We start from the raw sequence: 15,772 nt of genomic DNA, 5'->3' as shown, positions 1-15,772 counted from the left end.
CCTGTTCTTCCCCAGGTCTTCCCACTGGCTGCACAACAGACTCTACACAGGGTCCCTACAGCCAGTGAGACAGCTCTCACACCTCATGTTCCACATGTGCTGAAATGCCTGAATAAACCAGCATCTAAACAGCAACACGAATGGCCAAGAGACACCTCGAACCCCTACTTCTTTATATAGACATCTATGGTTACAGTTAAACAGAAGGCATTTTTTTTCCTTCATGCTAATCCTCCAGAAAACCAGTTTGGTTTCCATTACTATATATAGCACTGGGATGCTTGCTCTATTTTTTGTTCCTTTGCATCTGATTATTTTCAGTGGAGTTTGAACTTTTTATGATATGCAGATTTGAACCAGAACAGGGCTTGTAGTTGTACAGGCTTCCATTATGAATAAACCCACACCAGCCATACATAATGTAGAAGAACTTTATTCACACCATAATCCTGTCCCATCACCCACTTTGAAATGCCACTGAACACCATTTTGCTCCACTTCAAAGCGCAGGAGTCCTGGTGTTAAATTGTTACACTTCTCTTCAGGTTGCTCACAACAGAACCATAATTCCAATGTATTTTCCAAGAGCTGTAAAGGTTTAAAGCAAAGAATTTGTGTGTGTGTGGAGGGGGTGTGCTCAGTAACTTCTAAACCATGAGGCTAATACTCGGTGTTTAACAAGAAATGTACTTTGCATATGATGCCAAACACTCACAATTATCTTACCAACACAACAGAGATGCAATAGGTAAGGGAGCATACGTGACTGGGGGACCTTTAAAAAAGAGTCCTTTTAAAAACTGCACAAGAGGATACCAAAAAAAACCCAGTGAAGCAAATAAAAAGTTCTCAAATGCATTGACATTTATCTCTCTCTATATAATGGGGAGTCTGCCTATATAAATACAACGTGATAAAAATGGCAAGGTTGGGAAATGTGGCTGGTCATATTCAGTTAACACATGCAAGAAGCATAACATAATGATAATAAATAGTGGATACACCCTGGCAGGACCACTGAAAATGTGCTGGCATAAATTAAGCACCTTGAAGTGATGAGAAGAGCCTGAAGTTGAGAAGAAGGTAGCTCTGCAACGACCACTGTGGGCAGCTACTGGAATATTGGGCCCTCTTGCTTGGGGTTGATGGAAATGTCCCAGGTTAGTCTTTGTTAATTCCAAAGAAGAAAGCACATTGCATGTCAGTAGGAGGGACTTTAGTGCTCACTAACACCTCTAGTTTCAAAAGGGGGATCGCTGCCTTATTTCATTGCACAACCTCTGGCATGTAGAAGGTACAGAAAGTTTGTGTGTACTCAGAAGAATGTTATCACCAAGAAGAAAGTTTTGTGATACCTGAAAAGCAGGCAGTGCTGTTTAGGCCAGCTGAGTTGCAGACCTTTGCTGCCGTTAGCAAAGACAAGTCCTCCTTCAAAGAACAAAGCTTTAGGAAGAATAATCTAAATGAGCCCATCCTCACGGGCTGCACAGCAGAGTAAGGTCTGGGTCTGCAAAAAGCTCCATTCAAGAGGAGATCCATGTCTAGGCAGGGCAGCAACGACTGCCAGTGAAGCTACATGCCCTGGGAGGGACCTGGGCTCTAGGAGCTTCTTGTGAGATCCTGGTGCTTTTTGTTAGGCAATGCGTGTGTCTTCTAGAGGAGAGGCAGCATTCTGAAGCATGTGTTTGGCTCTCAGAAAATCTTTTAAAAATCCTAAAAATTTAGTCATATAGCAAAAGACTAAAAGACTGAAGGCATTGGAATTTAATTAAGTGGACCTCATTAAAAACAAGCTGCTGTTGTTGTCCCTGATGCACACCTGGCACCGTCTCCTCAGCATTCCATACAATATGCCAAGAAATGGCTGAGGACAGTCCACTGCAGATAAAAATATGTTTCAAAGCCCACTTAATTTGGTGGAGAAGTTCCCATTGGGCTTTTAAGGGATCTAATGCAACCCCTCATTTACAAAAGCTGAGGACAAATAACTTGGGTCCTAAAGGCTCCATTTGAATTCTTACAAAACATTGCCCCTTGACCTCTTCACCCAGAAGACTGGAGCAGGGCTGTTTGGCATAGCACATTCTGCAAAGCAGACCTGAAAGGGCTTGTACCACAGAGGAGTATGGCTCCTGTATCTAAGCCACAAACAAAATGACTCAAAAGCTCTACTTTTACCCTGGCTTGCTGGAATGATCAAAACCATCCTCTGACCTCCCTGCTTCAACTTCGCAACTGCCGCTCACCTCATAGGCTTTCAGAAACCTCCACTAGAGGTTCAGACCAGTAAAAGTGACAGGCAGAGGGACACTGCTTGATCAAAGAAGCTTGACAAAAGGTGAATAAGACCATCTCCAAAGATAAGAAGGAAAACAGACATTGGTATGACCTCTGAATAGTTAAAACCCCCAGTTTTAAGCTATAGGAGCCAACAACAGGGAGAAGTCTTGCCTGCAAGCCAAAAGCCTGCTCTTCCCCAAAGCTAGTCTTATCCAAACAGTTGTCTTCCTACTTACAGGATACAGGAGATCAGAACTGACATCCAGTATGTGACAGAAACAGAAAAAAATCCACATAAAATGCACACTTTTGTTGTTTCTTCATAAAGCTACGGAGCCGCACGGAGCAAATTTAAGTGCACAAGGTCACACCAAGGCAGCTTTCCAGAAGGAATCATTTAGACAGTGAGTGAAATGAAACTGTTGTATCTCTGGATGTTTCTCTTGAGGATCTCAGAGCAGGGACCCAGCACTCGCTCGAAGCGGGGCCGGTCCAGCTTCACACACTTCAGGGGTCCACGTGCCACCACCGTAGCAGCCCGGGGCCGGTTGAGCAGTAAGGCTATCTCACCTGGAAACAGGGATACATGCACTGTCACTTAGAATCATGGAATTGTTAGGGTTGGAAGGGACCTCAAGGATCATCTAGTGCCAACTCCCCTGCCATGGGCAGGGACAGCTCACACTAGATCAGGTTGCTCACAGCCACATCCAGCCTAGCCTTAAAAACCTCCAGGGATGAGGCTCCCACAACCTCCCTGGGCAACCTGTTCCAGTGTCTCACCACCCTCATGGGGAAGAACTTCTTCCTAACATCCAATGTGAATCTACCCATTTCTAGGTTTTTTGTTCCATTCCCCCTAGCCCTATCACTACCTGACACCCTAAAAAGTCCCTCCCCAGCTTTCTTGTAGGCCCCCTTCATGCCCTGGGCCTCTTTTTTTCAAAGGGTGCATATCCTAGCCACCATCCAATTGCTTTGGTTGTAGAACATCTCCCTTTATCTCTCTCTTGACAGACACTTTACATAATTCTGTTGACAGTACAAATGCATTACACATGCATAATGCATGCGTGTAAAATGCCTTTGAAAACAAATGCTTTCAGACTGTTTTGCTGATTCTGGATGTGTCTCCTGTCAGCTACACTGGTGGAAACCAAGGAATGGTTTCAGCTTCACTGCAGTCTCTCAGTATGGCTGAAAGCAGCAGCTGACCTATGCATAACCCCCTGCTTGCAAAGAGTAGAACACTAATTACGGCAATAAGCACCTGAAACAGAAAGGGACCTGGGGGTGCTGACTGACAGCTGGCTGAATGTGAGCCAGCAGTGTGCCCAGGTGGCCAAGAAGGCCAATGGCATCCTGGCATGCATCAAGAATAGTGTGGCCAGCAGGAGCAAGGAACTCATTGTGCCCCTGTACTCAGCACTGGTTGGGCCAGACCTTGAGTACTGTGTCCAGTTCTGGGCTCCTCAGTTTAAGAAGGACATTGAGATGCTGGAACGTGTCCAGAGAAGGGCAACAAGGCTGGGGAGAGGCCTTGAGCACAGCCCTACAAGGAGAGGCTGAGGGAGCTGGGATTTTTTAGCCTGGAAGAGGCTCAGGGGAGACCTTATTGCTGTCTACAACTACTTGAAGGGAGGTTGTAGCAAGGAGGGGGTTGGTCTCTTCTCCCAGGCAATCAGCACCAGAACAAGAGGACACAGTCTCAAGCTGCACCAGGGGAAATTTAGGCTTGAGGTGAGGAGAAAGTTCTTCACTGAGAGAGTCATTAGCCATTGGAATGTGCTGCCCAGGGAGGTGGTGGAGTCACCATCCCTGGAGGTGTTCAAGAGGGGATTGGACGTGGCACTTGGTGCCATGGTTTAGTCATGAGGTCTGTGGTGACAGGTTGGACTTGATGATCTTTGAGGTCTCTTCCAGGCATGGTGATTCTGTGATACAACTCCATGTGCCTGTCTTTCTCAGCCACATTTCAGATGAACTTTCTTACCAAAATAATCTGATGGACCAAGTCTTCCAACTTCCACATACTCCTCATTGTCAGATCTGCGCTGCAGAACAGAAGCTGTGCCCTGGGAAGAGAAGTGGAGAAAGTCAGTTGGCTTTGCTCAAACCTGTGGTGCTTGGAAAAGTCTCCAGTCCTGAGTATTGCCTTCTGCATGTCATGCTCCTTTACTCCTGCTAGGGAAAAGATGACAATTGCAGTCAGTTTCTTGTGTGTTTCTTATGAGGGAGTTGGGGTTGTTCAGCCTGGAGAAGAGAAGGCTCCAGGGAGACCGAATAGCAACCTTCCAGTATCTGAAGGCAGCCTACAAGAAGGATGGAGAGAGACTGTGGTGATAGGATGAGGGGCAACCTGAAGAGAGGTTGTGGCCAAGTGGGGATTGTTCTCTTCTCCCAGGCAACCTCTGACAGAACAAGAGGATACAGACTCAAGCTGTGCCAGGGGAGGTTTGGGCTGGATGTTAGGAAGAAATTCTTCACAGAAAGAGTGATTTGGCCACTGGAATGTGCTGCCCAGGGAGGTGGTGGAGTCACTGTCCCTGGAAGTGTTTAAAAAATGCCTGGATGAGGCACTTAGTGCCATGGTTTAGTTGATTTGATGGTGTTGGGTGAAAGGTTGGGCTTGATGATCTTGAGAGTCTTTTCCAACCTGGTTAATTCTGTGATTCTTTTACAGATTGCTTGGATGCAGGCAGATCAGCTTGCACAGAAAAGAGGAACAGGACAGAACTCATTAACTCCAATTTAACTAATGCACATCGTGCTGTGCAAATGTATGCATTAGTATCATTTAGAAATACTTTGTGGGTGGATGCAAAACCTTACAGTATACACAGAAAGGATTTACATCAAAAGGAATAAAAAGGCAGTTTTCCAGGCACAGTCTTAGGACAGGATTTTTTAAGACAGCAAGTAGAGTTTATTCCCCAGTTGATCATTCCTTGGATCTATTGCTGAAGTGGTTGGTGAAGGGAGAACTGGAGTTTATTCCCCACCTGATCATTCCTTGGATCTATTGCTGAAGTGGTTGGTGAAGGGAGAACTGGAGTTTATTCCCCACCTGATCATTCCTTGGATCTATTGCTGAAGTGGTTGGTAAAGGGAGAACTGGAGTTTATTCTCCAGCTGATCATTCCCTGGATCTACTGCTGAAGTGGTTGGTGAAGGGAGAACTGGAGTTTATTCGCCAGTTGATCATTCCCTGGATCTACTGCTGAAGTGGTTGGTGAAGGGAGAACTGGAGTTTATTCTCCAGCTGATCATTCCCTGGATCTCTTGCTGAAGTGGTTGGTAAAGGGAGAACTGGAGTTTATTTCCCACCTGATCATTCCCTGGATCTACTGCTGAAGTGGTTGGTGAAGGGAGAACTGGAGTTTATTCCCCACCTGATCATTCCCTGGATCTACTGCTGAAGTGGTTGGTGAAGGGAGAACTGGAGTTTATTCTCCAGCTGATCATTCCCTGGATCTCTTGCTGAAGTGGTTGGTAAAGGGAGTTTTTAATGCTTGTTGCAACAAAGGGTGGTTTTTTTTTCACTGACTGCCTGCTTGTGGCCTGTAGTGATCTGGACACCTGTGAGTCAGTCACTGGAGGGGCAGAATGTGTCTTGTCTCCACTACCCTTAATAACTGCTGTAGTTGACACGTGCTAATACATGTCAAAACTCAGTTACAGTCTATTTAAACCTTCAAAGAGGTTTTACATGCAGAAATATTCTAACCTGGAGGAGATCTTAAATTATTGTGGCATAAAGCTTTTGCAGAGGAATAGAGAAATTATCTGCTTTCCTGGGGAGAAAAAATAACAACCAACCCTACAGTCACATCTGAAAGTATCTTCTGAGTCCAAACCAAATGCACAGAAGAAGGTGAAATGTTAACATATTTCGATTTTAACTCAAATTAAAAAGGTTTTTAAAAGCCAAGATTTTTACACAGACTGGAGAGCCAGCTTTTGACAGTGCAGTTGGAAAGCACTGATGTTTTGAGGTCAAGATACTCAGCTTGGAAAGTAATAAGTGAGGGCTAATCCTGCCCCAGCCAGGGCAGGGAAGGGGAGGAGACACAGTAATGCAGACAGTGCTGAGAAGATTCATGCCAGTTATTGGAAAGCATCACAGCCCTCACTCTGCAGCTGAACACCCAAGTCTTGCATTGCTTGGCTCCTTGGTGCTGTCAGTGCCTGTAACCAGCTGCAGGACCACCCCAGCTTGGAGCAGAAATCTCCCTCCAGTGCGGAGTATTCAGGGCAGATTCAATAGCTGCAAACATCCTGCAGCTTCTTTGCACCAAAAGAAACTTGTGTGCCTCCAGGTATGGTGAGGGGCTGGAGGAGACACCGAGTGTCCTGAAGCAGACACCAAGTGTCCCGAAGCACCTTGGCTTCAATGCAGTTAAAGGCACTCAGCACCCTGTAGAAGGGGCCCTTCACCTTTGCACTGTGTTTAAACGCACCTCAAACAGCATCATTGAATTGCAAATCTCTCAGGCTGCTTCAGGACTGATTTTTGCTTTTCTAGGACCTCGGTGCCTTGGAATAACCAAGGGCAGTAGAATATCCACTATTATGTAGCAAACAACCATCATTTGCTTTCTTCTGAACAAGCACAACTAAGCTGCTGTAATACCTTTGTATTGCAGCATGTCCTATTTCATAGCAGGGCTATTTTTAAACCCATATACTTTACAAATTGCTGAGACACTCTCTAGGTTAACTTCTGTACTATCTCAATGAAGAGATAAATCTTATTTCTGCTGATGCCAGGGACCAGAAACAACAATCAAATAATGGATTGTTTGATGCATGCTGAGCAGCTGATGGGTTTTATGGAGACTTGGAGGTATAGCAAATTAATCTGCCATATCCAAAGTTACAGTTTCTCATTTTGCCCATTAACAGCAACCTATACTTAGTACAGATCCCTAGACATCAGGCTGTCAGCATGTTACATTGGTCACAATTTGCTGTTCCACCTCATCAACTATATGTCACATCAGTATTACAAAAACACTGAAGGGCTGTAAATCCAGGTCCATTTGAAAACAGTAACAAAACTCTTCTCAGCTTCAGCTGGATCACTCTTAAGACACCAGACAGCTGGTGGCAGAAGGTACAGAACTGTGTGCTCAGCACAACGTGCCTGAGCAAGGACACCTGAACCAGGCAAGGTTGTTCAAAAATAAGGCAGATGTACAGGAGAAGGTTGGCTTTGGTCTTCTGTGGGGTTTCCTTGGGGTTTTATCTACCATTTCAATATGCCATGCACATAAAACTGTCCACACCAAGTGTAAGGTTATCCACACAAGGAACTAGAAGAAGGAGATATAAGAAAGTGATTTGGTGCCTGTCAAGTTTCCAGTAGAAATTCCTTATCCTTGATATAACGGAATTGTTCCGCCAAAGCTGCTGTTTTCCAACATCTTCCAGTAAATCTGCAAGGGCCTGAAAATGTGAAGAGAGTGTAATGAGGTTTGTTATTCACACTTACTGCAGGTTTTCAGAACAAACGCATTCCTAAGTAGCATTCTCAGAAATACCCCACAGGGGGAACGATGCAGCCATCGACCTCTCGCCAAGCTTCACAATCAGGTGCAGCTCACTAAATTGATGCTGCTCTTACCGTCCCTGCAGTGTAGATGGGGTTCAGCTTCAGGAGCACTTCCAGCCCCTGTCCTCCTCTCTGTCCCCATCTGGAGCTTGGCAAAAAGCTAACCCCTTGACCCAAATAGCTATCTGCAATCCATGTCTCCAGTCTCTTTTTATTACATAAAACAAACACAAATCTCCCCAAAGTAATCATACCGACAGCCCAGGTCAAACGAAGCAAGGACTCAATTCCCCACTGCCCACCTACAGCACGTCCTCCTAAAGGTAATCAAAATATCAAGCACTACTGCTTTCATCTCCCCAAGTGTCAGCTTTTGTTGTGACTAATCTTTTTTTGACAGGGTCCATATGATCTAGGACTTCAATAAGTCAGCCTTCTGAAGCAATTTATTCCACTGTTCCTCTACAGTCGGCCTTTTTAATCCAAGAAACACCACGATATCTGTTGCAGGAGGACAGATGTGTCTGGCCTCCACAATAAACACTTGGCTTGGCAGGATGAAGCAATGCATATTCCAGATACATATTTTTCCACTCTTGTTTGAACAGTCACAGAGGCTTTTCCCGTTGCCCAGCCAGAGCAGGTCTATCACAGCGCAAAAGAAGCTTCCTGAACCCTGACAGCGAGCACCCAGATGTAAGATCTGATTACGCCGCTTGGCCTCTCGCTGCACCAGTTACCAGCTCCACAAGTACATCCTGGAGCATTGTCAGAGTGACCTTCACGGGAAGACTGTCCACACCATGGAACAAAGAAGATGTATTTATAATAATCTGCCTGTATCACCTTCACTTTGCCTGTCTTATCTCTGGAATCAACGCCGTTCTGACTGCGTTAGAGGAAGAGCCCAGTCGTAGGTGAACGGTGTAACCAGGGCAAAAATAATGCAGAAATAAAAGAATGCAGAATAAAGTGCTACAGGAGCAGTCCAATATGACTTGTTTACTTAATGAAGTTGTCACACTAAATAAAGTCAGTGCTGACTGCTGTCCCTGCTCCCATCACAGGTTCCAGGGCTGTATTTCATTTACTTTGTCAAATCTTTCTGACAGTTTTGTGCTTTTAGCAGACCCCCACCTCCTATAAATGATACAACTGACAAAATCTCCTGAGCCCTGTCCCAGGAGGTATGGACATTATCTAGCAGGGATTCAAGGGGCTTATCACTCTCACTCCCCAAAGCATTTGGTCTCGGTGGGGAAGATTTTCCTTCCAGTGGCACACAAAGCTTAGCAAGATTGGTCTCTATGAAATAAACTGCAGAGTCTCAGATTTGCAGGATCAGGCTACTTAGTGCTGCTCAATTTAAAATACTGTCTTGTACACTGATAGCCATTTCAGCCTCCTACACAGCCAAGCAAAGCCTCCACAGCACAGGCTCAAAGACTGTCACGAAGTTGGACACCATTTAATAAATCAGCACTTGTGATGATATTAAACTGCGGGCAGTCAAGCATGTCTTTCTGCTGGCAGACACTTGGGAGTGAAACCATGCTCTTTGGTGGATCCAGGAATATTCCCTTTCAGTCACTGGGGAGTGCCTGTATTCCCAGGAACCAATATCATTAACCTTCTCTCCTCTCCTCCATGCAAACCCTGGCATCTTATTGCAAAAACAACAAGAGTAGCAGTTCCAAAAGCAATGTGCCATCACCACCTCTCTGCCATCCTCACCCCACGCTCACTCCCCACCTGCTCACTCCCTCTGGCACCGCTCTGTCTTTCTTTGACTCCTTCAAATGCATCAGCAGTTTGCTCTGTAAGAATTTATGGCTCAGATACGGCACTATAATTTAAGATATAAAAAGTAAACGAAGGTTTATAATCCATGAGCTCCCATCATCTCCAAAGTAATGAGATTTTGATAGATGTTTCACTTTTAAACCATTGGGACTAAATTATCAGCTGGGCGAAACATCCTACAGCACAGAGACAGTGACCCATCCGGATCAACCTGGAGATTCCCAGGCCTCATCCTTTGGGATGAAACACTAATTGCTTCAGAACCCCTCTTTTTATATTTAAGTATAATCTAAGAGCCAGCAGTTGGTCTAAGTAGCCTGGCTATAAAAGGCAAGTGTTTATGATGCTAAAAACTGAAATCCTGGGGATTTTTCCCCTCTGTTCCAGATCAGCTGATGGGATGGGATCAGCCTGGGAAGCACAAGGCAAAACGTGGCGGACAGTGATGTCTCCTTGGCTGGGAGGGACAGGCTGTGCAAGTATGGGCCTTCACCAGGGCCAGTGAGTGGGAAGGGAAAATCAGCATTATTTTGAAGACTTTTTTTGGTTCAAAAGTCAGTCTTGTTGATGTTTTGCTTTTGCTGGTCTAACCTCCCATTTTAAGGATATATAGCAGTCAGTACAAAAATCCAGCAAGGCTCCACCTGCAATAAAGCCATCCTTAGTAAATCATCATACTATCAACAGTATCACCAAGGCTGGAAGAGACCTCAAAGATCATCGAGTCCAACCTGTCACCACAGACCTCATGACTAGACCACGGCACCAAGTGCCACGTCCAATCCCCTCTTGAACACCTATTAAACTGAAGAATATAAGTGTATGCACCATCAGTGTCCATGTCCTTTGGGTACACTAAGTATACAGAATAGATTTCTACTTCTCAAAGAAAAGAATTTTAATGTGGATAAGCAGGAAGTTGTTCCTCCTTCCATTTTTATTTCACACTTTTTTACTTACTGCTTTTTAAAAGAAAAGCACAGAAGCCAACTTTCTCCACACCCCCCCTCCATGCCCTCAAAATGTTACACTTTTATCCTAGTTTTGAACTTAGAAAGTTTTTTCTAGCCTATTTTGTTTTCCTCTTCACCATCCACTAGAAAAGAGCAGTACAGTCCATAGAATTTAGAGCTGGAAAAGGTCAGGCTGATCCATCTGCTGTTGCTATTAACTCTATCAATTGCTATTATGAACATACCTTTGCTCTTTCTCACTTTGTTAATCTGCACACTCCATAATTCACACATTCAAAAGATAAGTTTCCCCTCACTCCACAGTCCCACAAACCCTCTTTATATGTTGCTATTTAATCTTTGTGCAGTTCCCACAAAAGCTGAAGGAAGAGGCTGTGAAGTGGCATGAAACGCTCCTGTTCACACGGTGGAGCAGACAGGGCTGGATGGAAGCTGCAGCAGATCTGAAATGAATTAAAAGATCTTTCACACAGTAGGATTCTGGGAGTATTTTATTTAATTGCTGGCAAGATGAGCTTTGTGGAAGTAATATCTTCTATCAGAGCAAGAAGCATAGCTAGAAAAAGGAGAGGAGCTTTTGGGCACGTATGCCTTGCTTCAAGCTGCCTATTTCCCCAGCTATATCTAACAAAACACCATTTGCCCATCTACAAGCACTGTGTGCCCAATGTTCTTACACCATGATAGCTGCAACCAAAATAAGTTGCACCTTATTCAAGCCCACCTGCCTGCACACTGCTCCATGCATGCAGTTGAATAATTCCCAGAGCATCTCCAAATCATTACCTTCAATTAAAGAGTGTCCAGCGCTACAGAGCTCCTGGTGCTACGAACCTCATGAAAATAGTGATTGCATGTGAGCCTTGCTAAGATCTCTCAGCTAACATTTCACTTTCCATTTTGCAAGCTGGTAATTTTTTGATCACTTCAGCTGCCTGATGTGAAACTTCAAACAACTCTGGTCCAGTTGGGGGAACTTTACCTTTATGCCTCTCAATTGCAACGTGCCTGTTGTACTGACTGCTGAGCAGGTAGGGCTACAAGAACAGACCCTCAGGTTTGCACTGACGAAGGAAGTGGTGGTTGTTTGGTTTGCTTATCTCTGGTAAGGTGGTTTTTTTCTGCATCCATTAGGGTTCACTACAGATTACAGTGCAAGACAATGCCCAAGCTAATGGGCTACTGAGAGCTTTTGAAGACAAATCTGCAAGGTTTTACACATTCAGCTGTTTTAATTTGCTGGCAGCTTTGGAAATCTTGAGTGCCACTATTTCAGTGGATTCTCAGAAAGCCAGCACCTTGGGAGTATCGTTAGGATTAACAATGGAAGGTCGAATGAGCTCAAAAGGCAATGTTAGAGTAACAGCAGCGAGTACCCTGATACCCACCCAATCTCCTTGAGAGAGCAGCGCTGCAAAAAGGGTCTTTACACTGCAACAACCCCAGTGTCAATGTATATGATTATCATTAACCTTGCCATTAGAACATTCATTCATCAATGCCCATAATTCTGAACAGCACTAATTCAGGCTGCAGTCTAGCAGAGATGGAAAGCAAATGTCACTACCCAGCTGGCACAGATCCTATACATCAGCTCTCCAGCCACGCTCAGTATCTAACAATCTGCAGTTCACCATGTACCAGCTATATCACACCTGCCTAAGGCTACCTTCCTACGTCTGAACTTCCACCACTTCTGCTACTTAGGCACATTTAGATTGGTTTAGGAATAACATCCAGACCTGAGAGAGAGGAACAAAGCTGTCTAGAGCAGTCACCAAAATAGCCACAAACATAAAGGTACTTTTAAAAGTGGCAATCAATCATAAACCAAGTGTAGCTTAAAACAGCAGAAGCAACGGAGCCACAGGGCATTTCCTAGGGATATAGGAGAGGCCAGGGTTAAGGCCCAGACATGACTACACCCAACCCATCATTAATCACCAGGAAACACCTTTGCCTTGATCATTCAGTATTTAAAATCATAGATGTTTGACATGGGAAGACCTTTTCAATCGTTTTGTTCATCCTATTGCAGTATCTCAGACAATCTTCCCCTTCAGTGTTTCTCTACATTAAACCCCTGCTGCCCCTATGTACTCCCCTTGAAGTAAAGGAAATGTTGTTAAGAGGTGGAAGAAGACAAGATCCAGGCAGAAAGAGACCACTGAACACAGTGAAAGGCCAACAGAAGCAGAGTGCACTGCAGTTTCTTCATGCATGGAGAGCTCTGCAATGCTTAGGTGAAATACTCAGTGGGTTTTGCACAGACAATAAAAAATTGGGATTTTCAATTTTTTTGGAAGTCTTTTCTGTTAAAAAGCTTTTCAGAATCAAAACATTAAGCTTTACAGTCTTTTGACTTCAAAATGTTGCCCTGAGCCACAGCAGCAGAGCTAACATCAGGCCGGATCACTCAGGTGTTCAACAGAGGCACAGCCACGTGTTGAGGAAATCAAGACTTCATCAACAGCCACCCCATCATCCCCCATCAGCAGATGGAGGGACACCACAGTGTCCTCTGTGCTCCCCAGTCTCAGTGCACATGATAGCCTCATACTTCTTTTTCATACCAGCAGTTGCCAACTGGGCCTGGGAAGCCTGGGAGGGATGGGATGGTGACAGAGGGATAAGGATACCACCTCTGAGCCATGGGAGGAGTCCCTTGCTCGGGGTGTGATCCTCCTTGGCTAGTAGTCCTGGCCCCATGCCCAGAAAGCGGGGAAGCAGTTGCACCACAGCCCAGCCTTTGGGGTCCCTCTGCACTTTTTCTCTTTGCCCTGCAGTAGGATTCGAGTTGCCCCTTTCAGCGCACGTTCAGGCCACCTGTCGCAGAGGGTGAGGAAAAGCAGATCCACCCGGCAAAGGTGGGCTCGGATGCTGGGTTTGAATGAATCATCTCGGTGGTACTTGGCCTTTGCTAATCAGTAGCTTCTGTGGGAAAACAACTGAATTAATATTCACGCTGGTGCCAGATTTTAGGGACCGTCTGTGCCAAGCGCAGTGGATTATTGGCACCCAGGCTCCGGTTCCCTCCCTCAGACATGTCAGCCTACAAAGCAATAAAAGTCACAAAGGGGGGGAAAAAAAATGTCGCATTTTAGAGATTCTTTCTTTCTACAAAGCCAGCCATTATCTTGACTCTCTCTGAAGCCAGGAAACGTCCACTGAGTCAACAGAAAAGTGACTCTATAATAGGTTATTCATCAACTGTTCATATTTGTGACTGACCTGACAGGGCTCATCTCCTGGAAGCAGACAGTGCAGGCACTACCACCTACAGCAGGGGCAGGGTTGAATGTACGGGAGAGAAAACAAGCAAACAGTGTTGAACCTCCCTCACCCTGCCCACAGAATCCTCACTGGTGAAAATCGGTTTTAGCTGCTAATGTTGTTTTACGGCCCAATTACTCCTACCACCATCTGCTTCTTTGTGAAAACATTCTGTAGATGCTGAAGTAACCAGACCAAGCAAAAGGCTGAGACAGACATCATCATTAAAGTCTCATAACTAATTCTGTGACCAGGGCCGGGTGAGCAGCTGTGGCCAGCTAGGGCAACAGCTTCTGAGCAAGAAAGAAAACTTGGAGCAAACTGGGGGAAAGAGACTTTATTGGAGAGATCAGGAAAAATCCCCCGTGGAAAACTTGCTTTAAATCCTTTCAGTTGGTGAATCTTGTGGATTCAAAAGACCAAATTCTGACATTCAGAAGAAAAAATAAATTTCAGGCCCTCAAAGTTGCCTCTTCCTGGAGCAAACTATGGAAAGCTTTGAATGCTCCACAAAATCCACACTACACAGCTAAAAGCTATGTTCTTTCAGCAGCTCTGCAGTCCTCTCAAAGAGGAGAGAGAAAGCCATCCCCCCCAAGGGACAGAGACAACATGACCCAGAGAAAGGGCTAACTCCAGCAGGGGTTAGGAAACTCTCCATTCCTCTTCCACCAGGATGGACAACACTCTATTTCAGGTCCTGTTTATATAGCAATACTTTTGCTTAAAGACCGAGAAGCACTCCTCAGGACTGAGCTCCTAGCTCCTGAGACAGCTGATGCCTTTAATTTCAGCGTAGATTTGACATGCTTCAGGCCATCAAGTTCTTGATCCTGACTAAGCGCTTTGAATCAGGGCTTGTGAGCTCAGTCTCCAATGCCAAAGGAGCTTATAAGGATCCTGAGAACCTCCTGAAAACCTTGAGGGATAAACTGCCTGTGTGCTGCTCTCCTTACTCACACAGAGAGGTGTTTCATGGCCTGGGAAGCTTTGCTGCTTTTGTAGACTTCCACGGCAGGAAGACCCTACTGGAGAAGACTAGAGGAGAGTCAAAGCATCCTCCACACCTTAAAGCAAGTATTAGCTAAGCATGAAGTCACAGGCTGTTTTGAACAAGGAGAACAACCAGAACTCTGCTTTTTATGAAAATTCAAGTGGAGCATATTGAAAATGAAACTTCCAGTGCCTAACTTTGGGGTCTACTTCTCCTCACACCAAATAATCTCCCAGTTCTCCACTTGCCCTGTAGTGGTAAGAGGCCAGGGTGTGTCTGCATTTCAAGCACAAACTTAAATTTTATGGGTTTACAAATCAGATGTTTTAAATTACAGCTGAATGAGAATGAAGACTCCTACACAAGTTGTCATGTCAAAAGGGAACTGGGGAAACATTCATACACATTTTTGTGTGTGTGTGTGCTGGGTAGAGTGTGTGCAAAAAGAGAAGTTAAGAAAACTGCTTTTAAGTGCTTTGAGAATAGCACAGCTATGCTGCATCCTCTTGGTGGTTTTTGCTTCAAGACCTAAGTTTACCAGAATTCCAGTGACACAGAGGAACACAGCAAGTCCTGCATGTACCTCATGATGCTGGCATAAGCAATGTTCTCAGTTGCAATGTCCTGGAAGACCACAAGCCTATCACTCCTCAGCTACCATTTTAGCCCTTTGGGACTGCTGATAGCATCATTCCTGGGACAGCTTTTATGTTACAGCTAAGGATCAGCAGGTCTAGGGCTGCTTTCCAAGTGAAGACAAATCCTTTGAACTGTGTAGCCAAAGACACTGCAAATACTCCTTTAGCCAGTAAATCATCTGGGATTTTTATTATTTGCCAGCCTTTGATTTATGAAAGACTTTTAGACAAAAACAAGGGAAGAAATAAACAAATT

At 44.9% G+C, this 15,772-nt stretch overlaps 1 protein-coding gene across 1 annotated transcript in view; it reads right to left on the bottom strand.

The window, feature by feature from the left end:
* Positions 1-425: 425 nt before the first annotated feature.
* PRKAR1B (protein kinase cAMP-dependent type I regulatory subunit beta) overlaps positions 426-15,772 on the bottom strand; it is a 112,615-nt gene continuing 97,268 nt past the window's right edge. The window contains exons 10-11 of the mRNA XM_054180379.1: positions 4,274-4,355; positions 426-2,850 (exon numbers count right to left, since the gene is read on the bottom strand). Coding sequence (XP_054036354.1) covers positions 2,678-2,850; positions 4,274-4,355 — 255 coding nt within the window. The 3' untranslated portion in view covers positions 426-2,677. The remainder of the gene's footprint in view (positions 2,851-4,273; positions 4,356-15,772) is intronic.

Source organism: Dryobates pubescens, chromosome 4 (genome assembly GCF_014839835.1).
Source record: "Dryobates pubescens isolate bDryPub1 chromosome 4, bDryPub1.pri, whole genome shotgun sequence".
Classification (NCBI taxonomy): domain Eukaryota; kingdom Metazoa; phylum Chordata; class Aves; order Piciformes; family Picidae; genus Dryobates; species Dryobates pubescens.
Note: the sequence above shows the minus strand (reverse complement) of the source record. Positions and strands in the feature narration are given on the sequence as shown.